The 20461-nt window shown below is 37.1% G+C and overlaps 2 protein-coding genes across 2 annotated transcripts; both read left to right on the forward strand.

Moving 5' to 3' along the window:
* The first annotated feature begins 2051 nt into the window (after nucleotides 1-2051).
* adora2ab (adenosine A2a receptor b) lies at nucleotides 2052-12154 on the forward strand. The gene is made up of 3 exons (XM_065244090.1): nucleotides 2052-2286; nucleotides 4566-5252; nucleotides 9943-12154. The coding sequence occupies exons 2-3, from the start codon at nucleotides 4930-4932 to the stop codon at nucleotides 10979-10981; spliced, it is 1362 nt and encodes a 453-aa protein (XP_065100162.1). The 5' UTR covers nucleotides 2052-2286; nucleotides 4566-4929; the 3' UTR covers nucleotides 10982-12154.
* A 3685-nt stretch (nucleotides 12155-15839) lies between these two features.
* snrpd3l (small nuclear ribonucleoprotein D3 polypeptide, like) lies at nucleotides 15840-19193 on the forward strand. Its single transcript, XM_065244091.1, has 4 exons — nucleotides 15840-15972; nucleotides 16851-16985; nucleotides 17810-18002; nucleotides 18960-19193. Exons 2-4 carry the CDS (start codon nucleotides 16860-16862, stop codon nucleotides 19025-19027), a joined length of 387 nt encoding a protein of 128 aa, XP_065100163.1. The 5' UTR covers nucleotides 15840-15972; nucleotides 16851-16859; the 3' UTR covers nucleotides 19028-19193.
* The last annotated feature ends 1268 nt before the right edge of the window (nucleotides 19194-20461 follow it).

Consider the following 20461-nt stretch of genomic DNA (forward strand, 5'->3'; position numbering starts at 1 on the left):
TACAAAGCTGTCACTGGGGCAGTACCCTTTAAAAAAGTTCCTAATGTGTACCATTTAGGTAGAAATATGCATCTTTGAACTGCCAATGTGTACTTTTGAAGTACTAATATGCACTTTTTGGGTACTGTCCCAGTGACAACTTTTGTACCTTTATTTCTGAGAGTGTTGCCAGTTTAGTACAGATATTATTGCTCTTCCAGTTGCCAAATTGCTTTTGATTAATGTAAATGGGACAATGTATATTAAGCATAAAAAAATATAAACCAATGGGGTGGTCAAGATTTTCAGAATCAGGACTTGCATCACCTTAAAAGTTTATTTTGTGAGAGTGATTAAATTTGTCTAAGTCATTTAAATCATCATGAAATATTTGTTTTATTAATGAATTGTATAAGAGACCTAAAACTAATCCAATTATAGGCAATTGGTGCCCTTAGACAGTCAGTTTAGCAGGCATTGTACAAAAATTAACCACTGAATGACTCAACTGACCAATCAGAAGTGAGTTTTTCAGAAAGAAGTAAAATATATATATATATATATATATATATTATAATCCTATAATTATAACTATATATAATATAGTCTTATAATCAAATTATGAGAGAGTTGCTTTCAGTCTTTATCGAATTATGAGAGCATTATATTTTATTTCAGTCTTTGACATGACCTTACTCAATATAAAAGATATCAAAGTTATATTTTCACAGAATATTCTTTACATTATGTAGTTTACATTATAATTTATGTAGAAAACAGTAAATCACAAAATTTTACTTTATTTGGGTTTTGACAGACTATAGGCCACATTTAAATACACTCCTCACTCTCAAACACCAAGAATTTTCACTATTTAAAACTTTGCATAAAAATTACATTTGTTCAAGAGATTTGTCCAATTATGAAATGCAGTTCAGCAACACAAACTGTTTAAATTAAAATATTAATTCAAGGTGCGGAAATTGTACAATAGCTGGTTATTCTTCACCAAAATGTATTTTTTCTGGAAGCCAGACATGTTATGAGAAAATCAGAAATGAAAAAATAACAAACAAAACTTTTGAACAAAAAATAACTTCCTTTGTATTGTTGGAAAAAATCAGACAGCCGAATTGTCTATTTAAACAGCCGAGAACTTCCTCCTCGAACAAAAATAACCTTTCATTCTCACACCAATTGTGTCTAGATCCCAGGGATAGGATAGGTGTGTGAATATTTGTGGGAAGATTTTTGCATATAGTAGCTGATGAACGATGCCTGTGAACTGATTTACTGAAAACATCAGGAGTCAGGACCAGGCACCAATGTCCAAAACGTTCTGAAATGACATTAGGGTGTATGTGCCGCATGCTTTCATGAAGTCCTTGGCTGGACCTCAGCCTCTGATTTACTGATTACCTACATTTATCTTCGTGTGGCCCTGAGGTGAAACAGGATATTTCGACTGTTGTACGTGAGAAACCACACAACCCCACCAGATCCCCCGCTTCCTTATTATCGTCGCACGTGCTATTGTGCTGCTAAACGATCTACGTAACCATCTTGCTTATAATAAATATTTCTCTACGTTAAAAGATTCTCTGTAAAATGCTATCTTATTTTGCTGTCTGAAAGGTCACAAGTCAAATGTACAGTACGCTGCCTTTCAGCGTGCGCGTGGTTTAATGTGTTTCCATGGTAACTGAATTTAATCAAAATAGTTAAATTATTAACAGTTGAAGAATCACAATATATTACTATAAAGTCTTCTTTAAAATGCGTTTGAAGTTTTTTAAAAATATTTATACATCTATGTTTGTTTGTTTGTTATATGGCAAGCACTGTTAAATAAAAAAAATGATTTTTTTTGGCCTATTTGTATGGTAATTTATGAAACATTATGAAATAGTATATGATGTAGTTATCATATGACACATTGTGGTTTTATATAGAGCAGAGATCGTGTTTAATGTACTTTGTGAAGCTCGCCTAGATCAAAGGACGGACACTGCGTGTCACTCTCGTGAGCGCGTGTGCGCGTCTGTCAGAGGGTGCGCGCGCTCTCGCCTGATATGAAAGCGGCAAGCGCATCTGGATTTTACACAGATCGAGGCTGCCACTCTTTACCTCCACCCCACACGTTTAAAGGAGTATATATGTGTATATTGTACTTATTCAATGTGCGAAGAGCATTTTGCATGGTTTAATTTGTAACCAGCTGGAGATGAGCGTGCATTTTATTAAGTTTTGCGTTTAGAAATGCAACAGAGCTGAGGTGCCTGCGGAGTAGCCTGACCTACAACTCAGGTAAGCAGTAAAGCTGTTTAACAATTCAAGTTTTTTCGTTTACCACAATGTTTGAAGTCTAACCTAAAGTGGATATAGTATAATGATTATTATACTTAGTTATTGTCATCTTTAAACTGTTGTGTATTGTTATATTGCGGGAAAGGATAGAGTTTAGTTATGGTCCCATGGCATGACGTCAACCAATGACAACGGTAAAGTTATACAACATAAATGTATGCATACAAGTATTTTTCTTACTTTTTGCCACATACTTAACGTTTTAATGACTATATTTAATTAAGATGTTACTTTAATTTGTTGTATGCACTTATAAAAATGTGTTTGTTACACTGATAAACGAACTGCAAGAAAGATCAAGGGTATATATATATATATATATATATATATATATATATATATATATATATATATATATATATATATATATATATATATATACATATATTACATATACTACATTTTAGCAAATTAAATTACATAAGATTATCTCTATGTATTATTTAGACATATCATCCCTCAGTGTGTATAGTTTTTGGTGGAAAAGGTGACGTGAACTATTGACAGCAGTTGTCAGCAATGTGAAGTGTTTTATTAGCATTTTAACTTAACAGGTTAAATATATTATTTATATGAACTTCAAAAAATAGTTTGTTACACTACAGGACCTTTTAACTGCAAAAAAGATAAAAGCTTTATACACATATGATAAGTAAACATACTATTAAACTACATTTTAACATATTTAATTACGTATATCACATGTCTCTTTGTATATTACGGCATAATGATGACATAGTTTTGTATATGTATATACATATGACATACTGTTAGTATAGTTATACGTGACTACTTCTGTATTGGCCGGAGGCTTGTGGTTTACCACACGATTCTTCTACAAATGTTTACAGTGTTACAAGTTCTGCAAGATATTTTAAGATTAAATCAAGTAGATTTCACAATGTTTTTCTAGGTGTATGCCGTGTTTTCTATTGTTTTAGATGTTTCTCCACCTATCCAAGGGTCTTCTGATGAAGCCACCTGGATGAGTGATGAAACATGATCAGATAAACATGTCTCTTATTGACAAAACAGAGATGTTCTTTCTTGGGATAGATTAGGGAAATGAGAGGACACCACTGATATTAAGTAATAATAAGCATGCTTTGTTTTAGTTACAACTCTTATCAACAATACCTTTACATTATAATCATAGTGTCCTAACGCTCAGCATCATTTCCTTTTATTGAAATGAGGACACATCTTTCAAGCATCTGTCAAATGCAGTATTTCCGCCCCCCGACAGACACACAAACACTTTTTTTTATATAAAGGTGTGAATGTCATGAAGGACCCACTCTTGCCATAAGGTCAGATATGATGTGCTTTATTTTACAGTAATTCAACAAGATGGAAAGCACCACCCAAAACCTCAGCGCTCTTTATAATGTACAGGAAGTGTTTTTTTACAATACAAATTGCAGATGCAATGGTGTTAAAATCTAATGTATTGGAAACAACTTGTCATTAGACCGCTTGAGTCAACCGCCATACCGAAGTCACGCTGTGCTATAAAAAGCAGTCAGCAGCATTGAAACAGAGAAATAGTGACTGTGGCTTTAATCATCACTTTTTGTGCATGATCAAACAGGCTAGAGATAAGCAATCTCTAAAAAAATACAAGATATGTGGTCTGGTACTATATGCTCAGCTTTTTATTGATAGGCGTTAACCACAATAAATAACCCAAAAGTGTAAGAAGATTACCAAAGTGATTTAATTACACCAAAAACACTGACTTTTTCAACTTCTGTTTTTGGTTTAAAACAGTTGAGGTTTACAGATGGTACACACTGAGCTTAAACTTAAATCTAAATGCGTATTAGTTATTATTTACAAGAAAAGCAAAATTCATAATAACTGGAATGTGAGTTTTTTGGCAAAAACATTCCAGCTAACATAAAATTATATCATGTGAATTTGTACAAAAGAATACTTGTACTACATCTCTAAGCCAATAATAGCAAACGCATTGTAAAGTTCAACCATACACATCCTAGAAACTGCTGGAGGAAGTGCCGGCAGGATCTTGTGATAAATGGCAGACGTGCGCAAATATTTCATTTGAATTTGCAAAGTCTTTCTTAAAATAAAACTGCATTGTTGGACATGGCCTGTCATCTTCTGATGGAAACAGACCTCCTGTTTTTATGATGTATTGCTTTTGTGACCCAAAGCCGTAGATCTTTTATTGTATAATGTGATTGTTCTCTCTGCAGGGTAAGAAGTCCCAGTGAAAGTCTACAATAACTCCTCCACGTATTCCAGCAGCTGTTTCCTCTAAGAGTTTCAATGGACGCACTGGGAGAGCTGGACCTAAGGGACCCCTCGGTGAAACGGTAAATCAAGAATAAAGCGGGGGTATCTTTGCTGACCCTGCAGACCCTTTAAGTGGTTTCACAGCTGGTACCAAGACCCGTCCGCCTGCCTCTCCGCTGTACAGAGATATTTGGTTAGAGAAAGCTGTTCCTCACACCTATTACAAGAGCTATCGAGTGGCAAAGCAAAGTCTCACCAAGCAATTATTGGGTGCACAACTATGTGTGTCCCCGAGGATGTCCATTCACACTGGTTGATGGCACCATGTCTTCTCTCATCTATATTATTCTCGAGCTGCTGATTGCGGTTTTGGCCATCGCAGGAAATGTTTTAGTGTGTTGGGCCGTCTGGCTCAACAGCAACCTGCAGAGCATCACCAACTTCTTTGTGGTATCGTTGGCCGTGGCGGACATCGCGGTGGGACTCCTGGCCATTCCGTTTGCCGTCATCATCAGCACGGGCTTCTGCAGCCATTTCCACGGATGTCTCTTCATCGCCTGCTTTGTATTGGTGCTCACCCAGAGCTCCATTTTCAGTTTGCTGGCCATTGCCGTGGATCGGTACATAGCCATTAAAATCTCATTGAGGTGAGTGGAATCGATTGATTTATTCAAAGATGCACTCTGAAAAAAGGATTAACCCAGTCTGTGTGTTGTAATTTAACCTGTGCTGGGTTGTTTCAACCCAAATTGCTGGACCCAACATTTTGTAGGATAGACCTGGCTAAGGCGGCCATAACAACAATAGTCTGAGTTTAGAGCAGGATTACATGACCACGCCTGTCACCAGTCTAAAGTCTCATAATCTAAGGAAACAGTAAATCACAAAAATAACTTCAGCTGGGTTTTCACACGCACGGTCACGTTTTATATTTGGTACAACCTAAAAGGCAAAAATGACAGACGTTTAACAAAAGATTCCAGTGGTGTTTGCGTATTCTGGTAATGTTTTATATGCTTTTGTATTTAATGAAAGTTTGTGGTCTTCGGGATGACATTAAGGGGTTCTAGATTGAGTGGCTCACTTATCCTTTCTTCCGATAATGACTTGATAATAGGCCCAATGTGCACTGCAATTCCCTCAGATACATGCCATTTTCCTTATAATTGCTCTTTTTCTGAGAAGATTTGCCGTAAATTGGAGTCATGATCAGGAATGGTTCATTTTAGCACAGCCAAATGAATAATCAATACACTATCTGTGACCACAATGTCGTAATACAGTGATATACAAATAAGCCATTTACATTTAGATAGTTGTGAGTGGTTTCTCACTGCAGTTTTTTGCTCAGTCTGCACTTAAGGGTGATAGTTCACACAAAAATAAAAAATGTGGTAACAAACCTGTATAAATTTCTTTGTTCTGATAGGAAGATATTCTTTTTATTAGTGATGCACCGATGTATCTGCCGCCGATATGTATCGGCCGATTTTTGATGAATTTGAAACCATCGGCAATAGCACGAGAAAGGCCGATACCGATTGTTTATTAATAAACTGCATAAAAAATCCATTATATGTAAAAAATGAGTTAATATTGTTAATAAAATAAATGCTGAATAGCAAAAACTACCTTTGAAGGTTGTCATGCTGTCTTATTATATTTGTTTTAGCTTAATTTGTGCCTCTCTTATTATGTTGGTCAGTTGAATGTTAATTAGATCAAATCCATGTTCAGTAAAAATTATTTGATGCAGAAATAAACTAGCTAATAGACCAACTGTATAGTATTGTATACCAGTGTTTAATATCGGTCAGAAGTTGTCTGTTTAAATCGGTATCGGTCAGTCGATGGGGCTTCTGATCGGTTTTGTTACCAACATCCCTCAAAATATCTGGGTGATACTCACGAAATCCCGATTTAGTAGATGTCCAGCATCAGAATTTTTTTGCGCATATATGATTTCTTTTTATGAACTTACTATAATCCTTATTTTTAGAGGATTTAAAAAATATTTCCTATAGAATTATTCACATTTTTTAGATTATCATTATCAAAAATTATCATTACCGCAACATGATATTATTAAATATTTACAAACTCATGTTTCGGTAATGAGAACTAAAAGTTGTCTAGGTACTATTACAAACAACATTTTAACTTTTATCTAGAGAGAAAAAATAAGAACTGCTTACCTGGTAGCCATCTTGAATGTCGCAGTCAATTATTTCCCTTCCAACTATTTTTTTTTTTTTTTTATGTTAGTTCCTTGAGGGCTTAAACAATGATTGAAAATTGTTGTGGAGGATAAGAAAATTGGTCTTGGACACATTTATATTTTTCTATTATTGTCTCTACATTTACCAATGATCACCAAATGTTTCTTTACTGTAAATGTTTATAGTATAACATGCACTGAAGCTTTTTATTTTTTTAGATTTTTTTATTGTAAATATTTCCATGTCAAAGAACCCAAATCCAGTCATTGACACGTTGCGTGAATGTAATGAAAATTTTCCCCTTAAATGTGGAAAAAACAACAAAATTGGTTTGTATGTACATGAAGAGATGTTTGTAACTGTATGCTTCTTATTTTGATTTACTTTTTTATCAAAATGTTTCATGACACCTCACCTCACAAGTCTAATTTCGTGAGAATCACCCATCTTCCTTCGTGTTTATCAGAACAAATAAATGTATACAGGTTTGTAACAGCATGAGAGTGAGTAAATGATGACAGAAATTAAATTTTTTGGGTGAACTATCCCCTTAAATTTCTTTCGCTGAGAATGTTAAAGTAACCAGTCGGCGCTAGTAGGATCTCGTATCCGGACCATTTTGTACGTCAACTCAACTAATGATTATTCCAGAATGCTTTTTCCCAGCAATGGAAAGGTGTGGGACTTCACCACCCGTCTGCATGCGGGGTGTGATGCACGTTTAGCTCGTGGTGTAGATTGAACCACCCTGCAGTACTGCAAAGCATAGCATTAACTTTGTGAAAGCCCCAGCAGGTGTTGATTGCATAAGGTCTGACAACTTCCAGCGACGGAGGGTGTGTGAAAGTGTTACCAGTAGTACTGGAGCCCTGTAAGTCCTATGGGTTTAATGAAGCAGCCCCTGTTGTTCTCCGTTGGCCAGATATAACCCCAAGGATTTCTGGAACAAATGACCAGCATTTCCAACTGTTACCTTTGACAAATGTCTGTGAAGTTTAAAATACAATGATGTTTTGAACATCACAGAAAAGTCAGAAAACATAAGTAGCAGAATACAGTGCTTAAGATTATAAACAGAAAAATGTAAGGTATGTAAGGGAGTGCTAAGTTAGGCCAATGTCAGCAGACTCCCCAGGGGTTGAAAAAAACCCTAGGAGAAAACCACTGTGGGCGAAAAGTCCTAGGAGGGGAAAAAACCCTTGGGAGAGAGCCAGACATAGCTGATTCTATAGAGGATATATTATATAGTAGGTACAATTTTTAACAGTTTTATGGGGATTAAAACAATATATATGTTAATATACACGGATAAGTAGATAAGATGGGGGCAACTGATGGCATCACGTTGAAGGAATGCCAGTAGATCAGTAGCGTGATGACCTCCACGGCAGCCGGAACTGTGTCTGTAAGTCCCATTGTCCTCGGGAATGAGGATAAGACAGGGAAAGAGAAACTAAATCCTATTAGCGTAGGGGCTGTTCACATGTAATGCAAGTGTCACACAGTATTGTGGTTTAATATCCGCTCGGTTCCAGACAGGCTAACTATTGAGGCATAAATATATTACCCAGACGAGTTATGTGAATGTTTTTTTTCCGGACACGCTAATTATTGCGGGATAAGTAAATTTACTAGACAAATTATGTGAATGCTTTGTTAAAGAGAAATGTCTTTAGTTTAGACTTAAATTGATCGACTGTGTCTGATTCCCGAATGTTTTTTGGCAAATCATTCCAGAGCTTATGGGCTAAGTAGGAAAAGGATCTACCACCTTTGGATAATTTTGATACTCTAGGGATAATTAAAGGGGACAGAGAATGAAAAACCATTTTTACCTTGTCTTTGTTGAATAATGGTAGTCTACCCGCATTCACGAACATACATAAAGATCTTCAGCCAGAAAACGGCCCAATCTGAAAACCTGATGCTAATGACATCACAGGCATCTCACTGCCCCTTCACTTTAAAATAATTGCCATACAGTTGTTTTGAAATGGCTTCGCTGAAATTACTGCTGAAGGAAATTTTATTTGCATTTTTATATATAATTGTGCGTTCTGCAAATTTATTTTGTTGTAAATATATTAGCATAAGGAAGTAATTTGCCATCCAGTCACTTATATTGCTAATACAGTCTGATAGCTTATTTGTCTTTGTCTTAGAAAACTGGTGTATTTAGCTAGAATGTGAGGAGATGTAAAGCTGGGTATCATCTGCGTAGCAGTGAAAACTTATGTTGTGTTTCCTGATGATGTCTCCTAGAGGTAACATGTATAACGAGAACAAGATAGGACCTAGAACTGATCCCTGCGGTACGCCGTATTTACAAGGGGCGTGATATGACTCTTCCATATTTACATGGATTTTATTAAAGCTCTGGTGGCAGATGGTTACTTAAGCATATGAGCATCACCTTCCTCTAAACAGCCTGTCAATGCATAAAAGTAATAACAGGGATACGAAATTAAGGAACCCATCTGAAAGGTGTCATGCACAACTACACTACTATTCGCTTAATGCTAGTTTATCTTTGTTTTGCCTACATTGTGAGTTTATAATGCTATCAGCCATTTCCGTAGTGCATTTAAAAATGGCAGTAATTACTGAATTATGTAATATTATGTGGTTTGCTATGTACTACTGTATGTAATAATAGAATATGATTGACATTTTTTATAATGTAATATGGTTATGCAAATAAGGTTCTTCTATGGCAGTGGTTTTCAACTCCAGTCCTCGCCCCCCCTCCCAGAATGTTTTAGATGTCTCCTAATATGAAACACCTGATTCCACTCCTCAGGTTCCTTCCAGAATGTTTGAACATTTCCTTAATTACCACACTAACAAAGTGATGAACTAAATCAGGTGTTTTATATATGCAGACATCTAAAATGTTTTTTTTGGGGGGGGCGAGGACTGGAGTTGAAAACCACTGTTCTATGGCATTGTGAACAATACAGCTCAGTGTGGACAGGAAACATTAACATATTTTCTGAAGCAGACTGAGTTATATGTGTCCAAACTTGGCGTCCTTATCACCACAAAACCCTATAGCACACTTCCTTTGAGTATATCTTTTAGTTCTTGCTTCTTATATCTGTTTTCTTTTCTTGCGTAGGTACAACAGCCTCGTCACAAGCCAAAGAGCTAAAGGCATCATTGCGGTATGTTGGGTACTTTCAGTTGTTATCGGTTTGACTCCCATGCTGGGCTGGAACAAAAACGTAACCAGAAACACCAACAGCTCCTGTCCTCAAGGTATGACAGAGTGCCTGTTCGAGAAGGTGGTCACCATGGACTACATGGTTTACTTCAACTTTTTCGGCTGTGTCCTTATGCCGCTGCTAGTCATGCTGGCCATCTACGTACGGATCTTCATGGCGGCCCGTCGCCAGCTGAGACAGATGGAGCAGAAGCTGGTGCACGTGCATGGCCACACCCACGGGGAGGGGTCTTCTTCCCGCTCCACGCTGCAGAAGGAAGTCCACGCGGCCAAGTCTTTGGCTATAATAGTGGGTCTCTTCGCTGTTTGTTGGCTCCCATTGCACATCATTAACTGTTTCACACTGTTTTGCCCACAGTGCGAACGCCCGCAGGACTGGGTCATGTATCTGGCCATCATACTTTCACATGCCAATTCGGTAGTAAACCCGTTTATATACGCCTACCGAATACGTGACTTCAGGCATACTTTCCGAAGAATCATCCGGCAATATTTTCTAGGGAATGAAAATCGACTGTCCAGTGGAAATAGTAAAGTTGGCATAGTTGCTTCTAAGACTGGAGTGAGCGTGATTGAGACGAGTACAACGTCCAATGGATATGTTTTGGAGAGCAGTCCCATTCACAGCGTGATTTCCTGCAATGACTTTGGAATTACAAAGGAAATGCCCTTGAACATCAGACAGTTGAGGTCACAAACAGAATTCCAAGATTTAGGTTACACTTTAAATGGACATCACTCAGTGGAACATTCCTTTGCTGCCAATTCAAATCCAGGTTTCTCAGTAAAGACTGGTAATGAAAAACCCTCTGTCAGAGAACATGTAGAAAAAATCTTGACTGTAAAAGACTGCAATGCTGTAGCTAATGTACATATCAGCTGTTTGTTTCCCACAAAGACGAAAAACTCATCCGATCTCACAGAAGTATCATGACACAAACTTTATTCATTCCGGAAACAAGTTACCCTTGATTCCTTTTACATGTTATTGCATACAAAGGCTTCAAAAAGTAGTTTGTGATCTTTTAAGAATGTCAGTAAGGCTAACTTCATATGTGAGACTACCTTAGTAAAGGTAAAATATGTGTGGATCAAAAATGATGATATCCTATGGAAGCCATCAGTTCCTTACAGAAATTCCAGGAATTCCTGCTTGCCTTTGCATCCAAACACCCCCAATACACCCCCGTTTTTCTAGACTTTCTTAAACAATTTTATGTGCAAATATTGTAGACATTTTTAAAGCTTATGTATCCAAGAAGCCTAATGGCATCGATCCTGTTTACAAAGGGGGGATTTGGCTAAGTTTATTATGACTATGCCATAAAATATCTAATGTGTGGCATGTTTAAAAGAGGTATCATTTCTCTGTGCTTTTTAAAGGGGACATATCTTGAAAATCTGACTTTTCCATGTTTTAGTGTTATAATTGGGTCACCAGTGCTTCTATCAACCTAGAAAACATGTGAAAAAGATCAACCCAGTAACTTAGTTTTGGTAAACCATTCTCTGCACACATGTAAAAAAATAGGAAATTGAAATCTGGCTCCCCTTGTGATGTCAGAAGGGGACAATACCGCCTCTTAATCTGCACTATTCAACCACGGCACTGCCATTTAGATCAGCCCATTTGCATTTTAAAGGACACACCCAAATATTTGACATCACATTTTTGCTCACACCTACAAAGTGTCAATTTTAACATGCTATAATACATTATTTATATGGTATTTTGAGATAGAACTTCACATATGTACTCTGGGGACACCAAAGATTTATTTGACATCTTTAAAAGGTCTTGTGAAATGCCCCCTTTTAGTCAAAGTCAAGTTTTGCAAAGAAACTGTATTTGATACACAGCCTCTGTAGTGCTTTTAAAATTGACCAAACATAATTGTACAGTATTGATTGTAAAAATGTGTTAATAGGTCTAAAATATGTTAAATAAAAACATAAGGCCAGAACCAAAATAAACACAAACTGTCTTGTTATGAAATCCTATACAGTTGCACTGATGTTGATACAGTGGTTGATGATAACATCCATCTTTAATACAACTGGTACACCCCTTAAACTGGTATTTGGGGTCACGGTGATACCTGACTTTTACAGAATGATTGTACAAAATTGATAAAATTTGCATTAATAAAAATGATATATTATTTTTTATTTGTTTCCTATCTTTGGTGCAGTTTCCCAGACAGGGCTTATGTTTTACGTGTCTTACCTGAAAACTGCTTGCACTAATATATTTAAAAAAAATCATTGCCATAATTTTGTCATGTTTTTTGTAAGGTACGTTTGTAAAAATACTTAAATTCAGTGACAGCCGGTTACTTCTTTTTTCGAGGGCACTCGATGCGAAGTTCGTCACAACATGTATGTAGCCGTCATGTGTGTGGTTCCTTTTTTCTGCCATCTATGGGCAACTTGTAATCAAACATATTTTGATTGGAGCGATTTCATGTATAACGAGAACAGGATAGGACCTAGAACTGATCCCTGCGGTATGCCGTATTTAACCGGGGCGTGATATGACTCTTCCTCGTTAACATGGATTTTACTAAAAGCTCTGGTGGCAGATGGTTACTTAAGCATATCTGAGCATCACCTTCCTCTAAACAGCCTGTCAATGCATAAAAGTAATAACAGAGATACGAAATTAAGGAACCCATCTGGAGGGTGTCATGCACAACTCCACTACTCTTCGCATAATGTAATATCACACTGTTATTTTAACTTTGTTTTTGTTTTGTCTTACCTGAAAACAGCTTGCACGGACATATCTTAAAATATATCAGTGCCATAATTTTGTTTCAAGATGCACACCAGTCATGTTTTTTTGTAAGGTACGTTTGTAAAAACTACTTAAATTCAGTGACGACCGGTGACTTCTTTTTTCGAGGGCGCTCGATGCGAAGTTCATCACAACATGGATGTAGCCCGTCATGTGTGTGGTTCCTTTTTTCAAAATATGTGTTCTGCGCATCGAGAGATCCTGTGTGCATCACGAGTCTTGTCAAAATAAGTGCCTGCTGCAGACGCGTCTAAAAAGTTTATGATGAAAGAGATGCTCGCGTTTGCCAGATACTCGCATTATATCATGCGTAAACAGTGTTTACTGTTAAGGGAGTGTCTTGCGTGTATTTTGTGAACTTGAGCGTCTCTTTTATCATAAACGGTTTTGACGCGTGTGCAGCAGGCACTTATTTTGACAAAACACGTGATGCACATGGTTTACATGAAGCAACAAACATATATTTTGAAAACACAAGCAACACACATGACACTCCAAACACTTATTTTGAATTAGCGCCCCTCAGATGAGCAGTCACGAGCCGCCACTGCTTAAATTTCCTTATATAACTAAGGCCTAGTCCTGTCTTAATCCAAACCCTGTCCGGGAAACCGTCCCTTTGAGTTTATGCTGAGAGTTATAGTACTTTTTAACCAATTAACTGCAAAAAATACTCAACTACAGCATTAGTTTCCTTATAAAATATTAAATATTTTTTAATAAAAAACCACTTCAGTCACTTTAAACATCAATGTGGAGTTCTTACAGCAAAACCCAATAAAGTGGACTTTGATACTCAGTATAATTATTTCTCAGAATGAAGTATAAACACATGTAAGTGACAAATATTATTTAAAATGAGCAATTATTGATTTTTATTCTACAATACAACATAATGATTAGGGATCTTAACATTTTTTAGAGGATGATGGGTGTGGCTAGACCTTTGGTACACAAGCGCACATACAGACTCCCACGCAATGCAGCTGTGATTGTGTTTATCTATAGACCATTGACGCCAGTGGCTGTCCTAATGCGGTGGAAATTGAATGAAGGGACATTTGATGATGCTGTGAACTGTACCATTGCACTTTCTTTTTCCTCATTAAAAACCTCTAAAGTGAAAAAGACCTGCATTAGAACAACAACCCTCAAGCCATAATATGATACAATTGACATGAGGTCAATGTTTCTGCGTATGCAAAACAGGTCTGTTTATAGATCATATGAATCTAGACACGTGTGACCATTTATACAAATGGGACTTAAGAGCTTTCCAGGGAAATGTTTTCATTTTATAACCTTGAATAATATTGATTCTATATTTGAAAGAGTATTTATTGTAGCTTACATAAGTGTTCACCATTTTCTTACTTTGTGTCGATTCACCCTTATTCACCTTTATCTTAAGATCAGTGTTAAAAGCAGAAATTGGCCATTTACAGTGTCAGAAAAATAATTGTCAATAAACGGTCCCTATAGCTTTCTCTGGGGTGGTGCCCTTTCAAAAAATAGCAGCCAGCTCAGCAATAGTAAGGTGATATTTCACGTGTAAAAACACCATTTTTTAAATTAGACAAATCCAAGTCTTTGGCCTCCACAGTGATTTATGGTCTTCCATCATGGATGCTTGTCTTGTGTAAATCAGACAAGAGTAAAGCTAACACACTATCAGTGTGTCACATAGATCAATGACTGTTGGCAGGTTCAATCTGGTGGTAAAATGAGGTTTGAAGACATTGTTAAGAGTTACTGTGTAATCAGCACACTTCCCACCTTTGCGTTATGTGACTAGTTGTGATTGGTTAGATTTAGTTTTTTCTATCGTGTAGGTGTATAAGTGGAATTCCTCAGAAATTTAGAGTCACATGAGGTCGGTTTCAGGTCTGGCATGAAAGATGATCTTTTATAAATATATTTTAGGCCTGCATTTCCTTAAGAGAGTTTATACACTGTCGCAGGGGCGTAATTTCCTCTGGGGACAAGGGGGTGCATGCCCCCCACTTTTTAAAAATTCTGTTCATGCCCCCCCCCACTTTCAAAATCATTGGTTATGATTTTTTTAACCGCACGTCTGAGAAACAGGAGCATTTCCCCCATTTGCTGTCCCCATAACTTCTCAAACCAAAGTTACACCCTTGCACTGTTAGATAAATGGTCAAAAACTGGTTCACCTTTGCACCTAAAGATGCACCGTTGCACCTCTACGTTTACAGAAATTTTTTATTCATATCTGGTACTGGTAGATACATTTACCCTGATGAAAAAATCAGCATACCAGCAAGACCAGCATATGTTGTGTTTTGGTGCTGGTTTGCTAGTGAACACCAGCTAAACCAGCACAAAACCAGCATCAGCACCAAACCAGCACTAGCACCAGGCTAGCATCCCAAGCTGGTCACACCAGCAAGACCAGCATATGTTGTGTTTTGGTGCTGGTTTGCTGGTGACCACCGGCTAAACCAGCATAGACCAGCATAATTTCCATGCTGGTTTGATGCTGTTTTTTTCAGCAGGGTATCCAAAATGACTTTCACATTCATGCTATACTTGTTTTGTGTTTGTATGTTTTCTGGGAATCAAACCCACACACCTTTGCACTGCTAACACAATTCTCCTCCAGCTGAGCTTCAGGAACAATATTAGGACATTAATTTTTTGTGTGCCAGAAATATTTAGAGTAAAATAAATAGTAAGAAATGTCAAGTTAAAAGACCAAATGTGGCTTTGTATTCTGTTTAAAAGGAGATCAAATGACTGAAAAAGACTGTTATAACAGTTTATCTAAATTGTTTGTTTTTCATGCTTTTTATAAGAAAATGTTTGGTGAAATTTCGAAAGATTCAATTGAATTTAGCTTCTTTTCGATAATATCAGCGTAGTCAAATCAATACTGCCCTCTTCTGTAGACCTGTGTGCTCTCATCTGCTTGTTCCCCCCGTTGACCGGTATCGCTAATCGTCCAATAAGACTCCAACTCCCACGATGCATCGGGGTTGCAGGAAGGGGTGGAACTTCCGTATTCAGCTGCATTGTGGGAGCGGGAAAACGTCGCAAATACTCACGTTGTTCAGCACTGGTTCTTCTCACAGACGCCAAGGTTTTCTTTCCACGCGGTTGTATCAAAGGTATTGTAATACTTTATAACAGAAACGTACTGCACATCTTGTATTGTTTTTTCCGTTAACATAAATATGTCTTTGTTGTATCTGCTTGGTTACCGGAAATGCTAGCCAAGCTAATTCAATGAATGCTAATTCATTGCCGACTGCTTGGTTTGTTCAACTCTTTCGAGATTTAATGTATTTAGGATAAGTTTTGAACTTTGGTAAGGCCAGCTTTTGTTGTAATTTACTAACTAAAAAGCGATTTGTTATAAAAGGCTGTTCTGTTTCATAATTAATCTAATTGTTAATAGGGAGTGCTGTTGCCCTGTTAAATAATATAAACGCTCACCGAAATTGTAATTGATTTACTGAAACTATAATGGTTTCTACTGGTAAGTTAATGGCTTAGGTTACTATTCGTGGGATTTTTTTTTCTGGTGAATGCTAACGCAAAACACCTACGGGAATAAGGCCCAAAACGCACTACAATAAGCAGTGTTGTAATGGTTTCAATGGTAACAGCTGATGGTTCGTAATAGAAATCCTTAGAACTTCGTTACTATTGCTTTAAGCATAAATTATTTTAAGTGTTGATTGATTTTTATTTTTAAAGCAAATTAAATTTAGACATAAACGTTTTTCATCTAACATGTATTGTTTCTGGCTAGTACTCAACAGTACTAAAACCCATGTTAGTTGTGTATGGGCGTAACGTAAAACACAAGTTCCTTCAGTTATCCAATCTAAGGGTTTGGGATGGATTTGCTAAAATGTAATCTTGTGCATTCCCACTCTGATCAGTCATTATAACGAAACCGCTATCTTATATCTAAACTCTAATATGTGTAAGAGACATGAATACAATGAATTAACCTGTGCTCTGTCTCCTTATCTTTCAGAGATTAACAATGTCCATTGGTGTCCCTATCAAAGTTCTGCATGAAGCAGAGGGTCATATTGTGACCTGTGAAACAAACACGGGTGAAGTGTACAGGGGAAAACTAATTGAAGCAGAAGATAACATGAACTGCCAGGTATCGTTTGTTTCCCATAATAGAACATTCAGACATGCTGCTTGAACATTATTACTACTGTTATCTACATTTCTTATTAAAAGGAAAATTTCACCCAAAAATGAATATTGGCATATAATTTACTGTGGCATGCCAGCACATAAGATGGTCATTGGTTTCTGAGAGCTTATGGCTGTGTCTGAAATAGCCCTCTATACAATCACTATTCCTTACATTACTTAGCTAATACAGTCAACTTGAACGAACGAATGAGTGAATAAAACAACTGAGTGAAATTTGGAGAATGAGCATGCTGGAAGGGCTGTGGGTGCCACCTTGTGTCGAGAGACGTGGCAGTTTAATTTGCACTTGCCACAGTGACGGTGTAGCTGTTAGCCATCAAGTTTACATCGCTTTTGTACACTGATTATTGCAGTGTATTATAGGAAAAGTCATACACACATTTATGTTGGTATACATTTTCATTTTTGGGTGAATTTTTCCTTTAAATTGCTCACATACATGTTCAGCAGTTTGAAAGCCAAACCTTCAGAGTCCTAAGGGTTTGTCTAGTTCCCAATCCTGGCCCTCGAGCACCCCCTCCCAAAAAGTTTCAGATGTTTTCTTATTTAACACACCAGATATAACTCATCAGCTTGTTAGGGACACATGTTAACCATTTTTGGAAAGAGGTTGAATTAGGTGTTAAATAAGGAAATGTCAAACTTTTTGCAGAGGTTGCTCGAGGACATGGATTGGGATGCACTGGTCTAGATTAACAAAATTATGACTTTTTGCAGTGAGTCTCACTAACACTGTTTTTGGTGTGTGTGTGTTTGAATTAGATGTCAAACATTACAGTGACCTATCGAGATGGCAGAGTGTCCCAGCTGGAGCAGGTGTACATTCGTGGCAGCAAAATACGCTTTCTGATTTTGCCTGACATGCTGAAAAATGCCCCCATGTTGAAGAGCATGAAAAACAAAAATCAAAATGCAGGAGCTGGAAGAGGCAAAGCTGCTATTCTCAAAGCTCAAGGTAAAGCATTCTTTATATGTCGGCTCTAACCTCATTATGATGGCCTCGTTTCAAGACCGCATTTATACAGTGGCTGGTGTGATGATTTACTTAATGGTGTTTAACCACCAACATATATATTGTTCCAAATTGTTCGAAGCAGCCATATCACCCTGTAGCCCAAGACAGCTTGCCCACTGAAGCTAAGCAGGGCTGAGCCTGGTTAGTACTTGGATGGGAGACCACCTGGGAAAACCAGGTTGCTGCTGGTAGAGGTGTTAGTGAGACCAGCAGGGGGTGCTCACCCTGTGGTCTGTGTGGGTCCTAATGCCCCAGTATAGTGACGGGGACACTATACTGTCAAAAAAAGCACCGTCCTTCGGATGAGACGTTAAACCGAGGTCCTGACTCTCTGTGGTCATTAAAAATCCCAGGATGTCCTTCGAAAAAGAGTAGGGGTGTGCCCCGGCATCCTGGCCAAACTTGCCCATTGGCCTACTAATCATCCCTCATACTAATTGGCTATATCACTCGGTCTCCTCTCCACTAATAAGCTGGTGTGTGGTGGGCGTTCTGGCGCAATATGGCTGCCGTCGCATCATCCAGGTGGATGCTGCACATTGGTGGTGGTTGAGGAGATTCCCCCATTCATATGTAAAGCGCTTTGAGCACTGGAAAAGCGCTATATAAATGTAACTAATTATTATTATTATTATTATTATTATTATTATTATTATTATTAAATGTATTGCATCACTGTCGAAGTCTCTCGTGCAGGATTGGAGCCTGTAAAGGAAGAGAGAAAATAGAGAGGGATTGTATTATAGTTGAATAGGGAATGTCTTTTAGCCCCATTAAATGATTTTGCCTCTTATTCACTGTTTGTAGTTTGAGCAGCTGAATGGGTTTAAGAAAAAAAATCATGTGAAAAGCAAAAGTGTATAAAGCGAGATAATCAAGTGATTGTTTTTCCTTTAGTCGCAGCACGGGGTCGTGGACGAGGAGGACCGGGAGGAAGAGGAAATATTTTCCAGAAGAGACGATAATGTGAATCCGGTTTTATTGTGTACAGTTTATTTTTTTCTTTATGCTTATGCTTTTTTGAATAATTGTGTGTGGGTGTGTGGCTTATCACATACTTTTTTCATTTTTTTTCTAAGGAGGTATTGGTTCACAATTCTTATGTAATAAACTGGCTTGTTTACATATCAATGTGTTGATTTTTCTTTGTTCTTTTTTTTAAATATTTTTTTTTGGGACATTTTGCCTTTATTTGATGGACCGTAATTAAGAGACGACAGGAAAGTACAGGGTGGAGAGAGGAGTATGGGATCGCAAAGGACCTCGAGCCGGGTTTTTGTATAGTTTTCTGAGAGGAAAATTTAAGTTTTTGGACACTGCATTAGATGCATGTCAAAACAAAAGAGCACCATCAAGACCTAAGGTTTAAAGTAATCGTGACCATATATGGAGTGGTTTCCCTGACCAGTGGGATGCTTATATTCTCTGTATGCAGGTTTAAGTTTTTAGTGACTGGCAAATCTCCAGAAACATTAGATCTGATATACTGTTGAAGCCCCAAGTTTTAAAATAATTGTGACAATATATAGGTCCGTCTCCCTGACAGGGTTAAGATTAATCCAGGACTAGGCCTTGGTTATATTAGGCTTTTTTTTTCCAAATGCACCTTACAAAAAACAATACAGGTATGCATCTTGTGACAAAACAATGATGCTGATATTTCTGTGCAAGATGTTTTTCAATTAAGGGGGACAGATCATGAAAATCTGACTTTTTTTTCATATTTAAGTGCTGTAATTGGGTTACCAGTGCTTCTTTCAACTTAGAAAATGTGTAAAAAAAACAACAACCCAATATCTTATTTTTGGTAAACCATTCTTTGCAAGCATGTTAAAAAATAGGTCATTGAAATCTGGCTCCCCCTGTGATGTCAGAAGGGGATAATCTAATACCGCCCCTTAATCTGCCCTATGGTACTACGACACGGGTTGATCAGCTCATTTGCATTTTTAAGGACTTATCCAAAAATGGCGAATTTTTGTTCACACCTACAAAGTGGCAATTTTAACATGCTATATTGATAATAAATGATCTATTTTAAGCTAAAACTACTTCACATACGTACTTTGGGGACACCAAATTTTTTTTATACATTTTTAAAAAGAATGAAAATGTCACCTTTAAGGTCAAAAATTTATTTTATACTGGGACTAGGATAAGCCCTGTATGGGAAACGGCACCTTTTAGGAACTTTAGCCTATTTTAGTTCTGGAATATGGTGTAAAATCATTTTGGGGGATCTGTTTGTAGAAGCCACTCACATTCTTTAATATATAAAATAAAATGCCTACATTGAGAGCGTACATTTATTATTTTTATGTTTATTGTTTATTACTTAGTCAGAATAACATTAGGTATTAAAAAATGAAAAATTAATACATTTCTATCAATTTAGAATT

This window comes from Paramisgurnus dabryanus, chromosome 18, assembly GCF_030506205.2.
Source record: "Paramisgurnus dabryanus chromosome 18, PD_genome_1.1, whole genome shotgun sequence".
NCBI lineage: Eukaryota > Metazoa > Chordata > Actinopteri > Cypriniformes > Cobitidae > Paramisgurnus > Paramisgurnus dabryanus.

Bases quoted from the DNA above. Each gene is read 5' to 3' on its own strand.
- adora2ab (XM_065244090.1), top strand. From the start codon at position 4,930: ATGTCTTCTCTCATCTATATTATTCTCGAGCTGCTGATTGCGGTTTTG. The intron at 5,253-9,942 runs GTGAGTGGAATC...TTTCTTGCGTAG, and splicing joins GCCATTAAAATCTCATTGAG to GTACAACAGCCTCGTCACAA.
- snrpd3l (XM_065244091.1), top strand. From the start codon at position 16,860: ATGTCCATTGGTGTCCCTATCAAAGTTCTGCATGAAGCAGAGGGTCAT. The intron at 16,986-17,809 runs GTATCGTTTGTT...TGTTTGAATTAG, and splicing joins AAGATAACATGAACTGCCAG to ATGTCAAACATTACAGTGAC. The intron at 18,003-18,959 runs GTAAAGCATTCT...TTTTTCCTTTAG, and splicing joins TGCTATTCTCAAAGCTCAAG to TCGCAGCACGGGGTCGTGGA.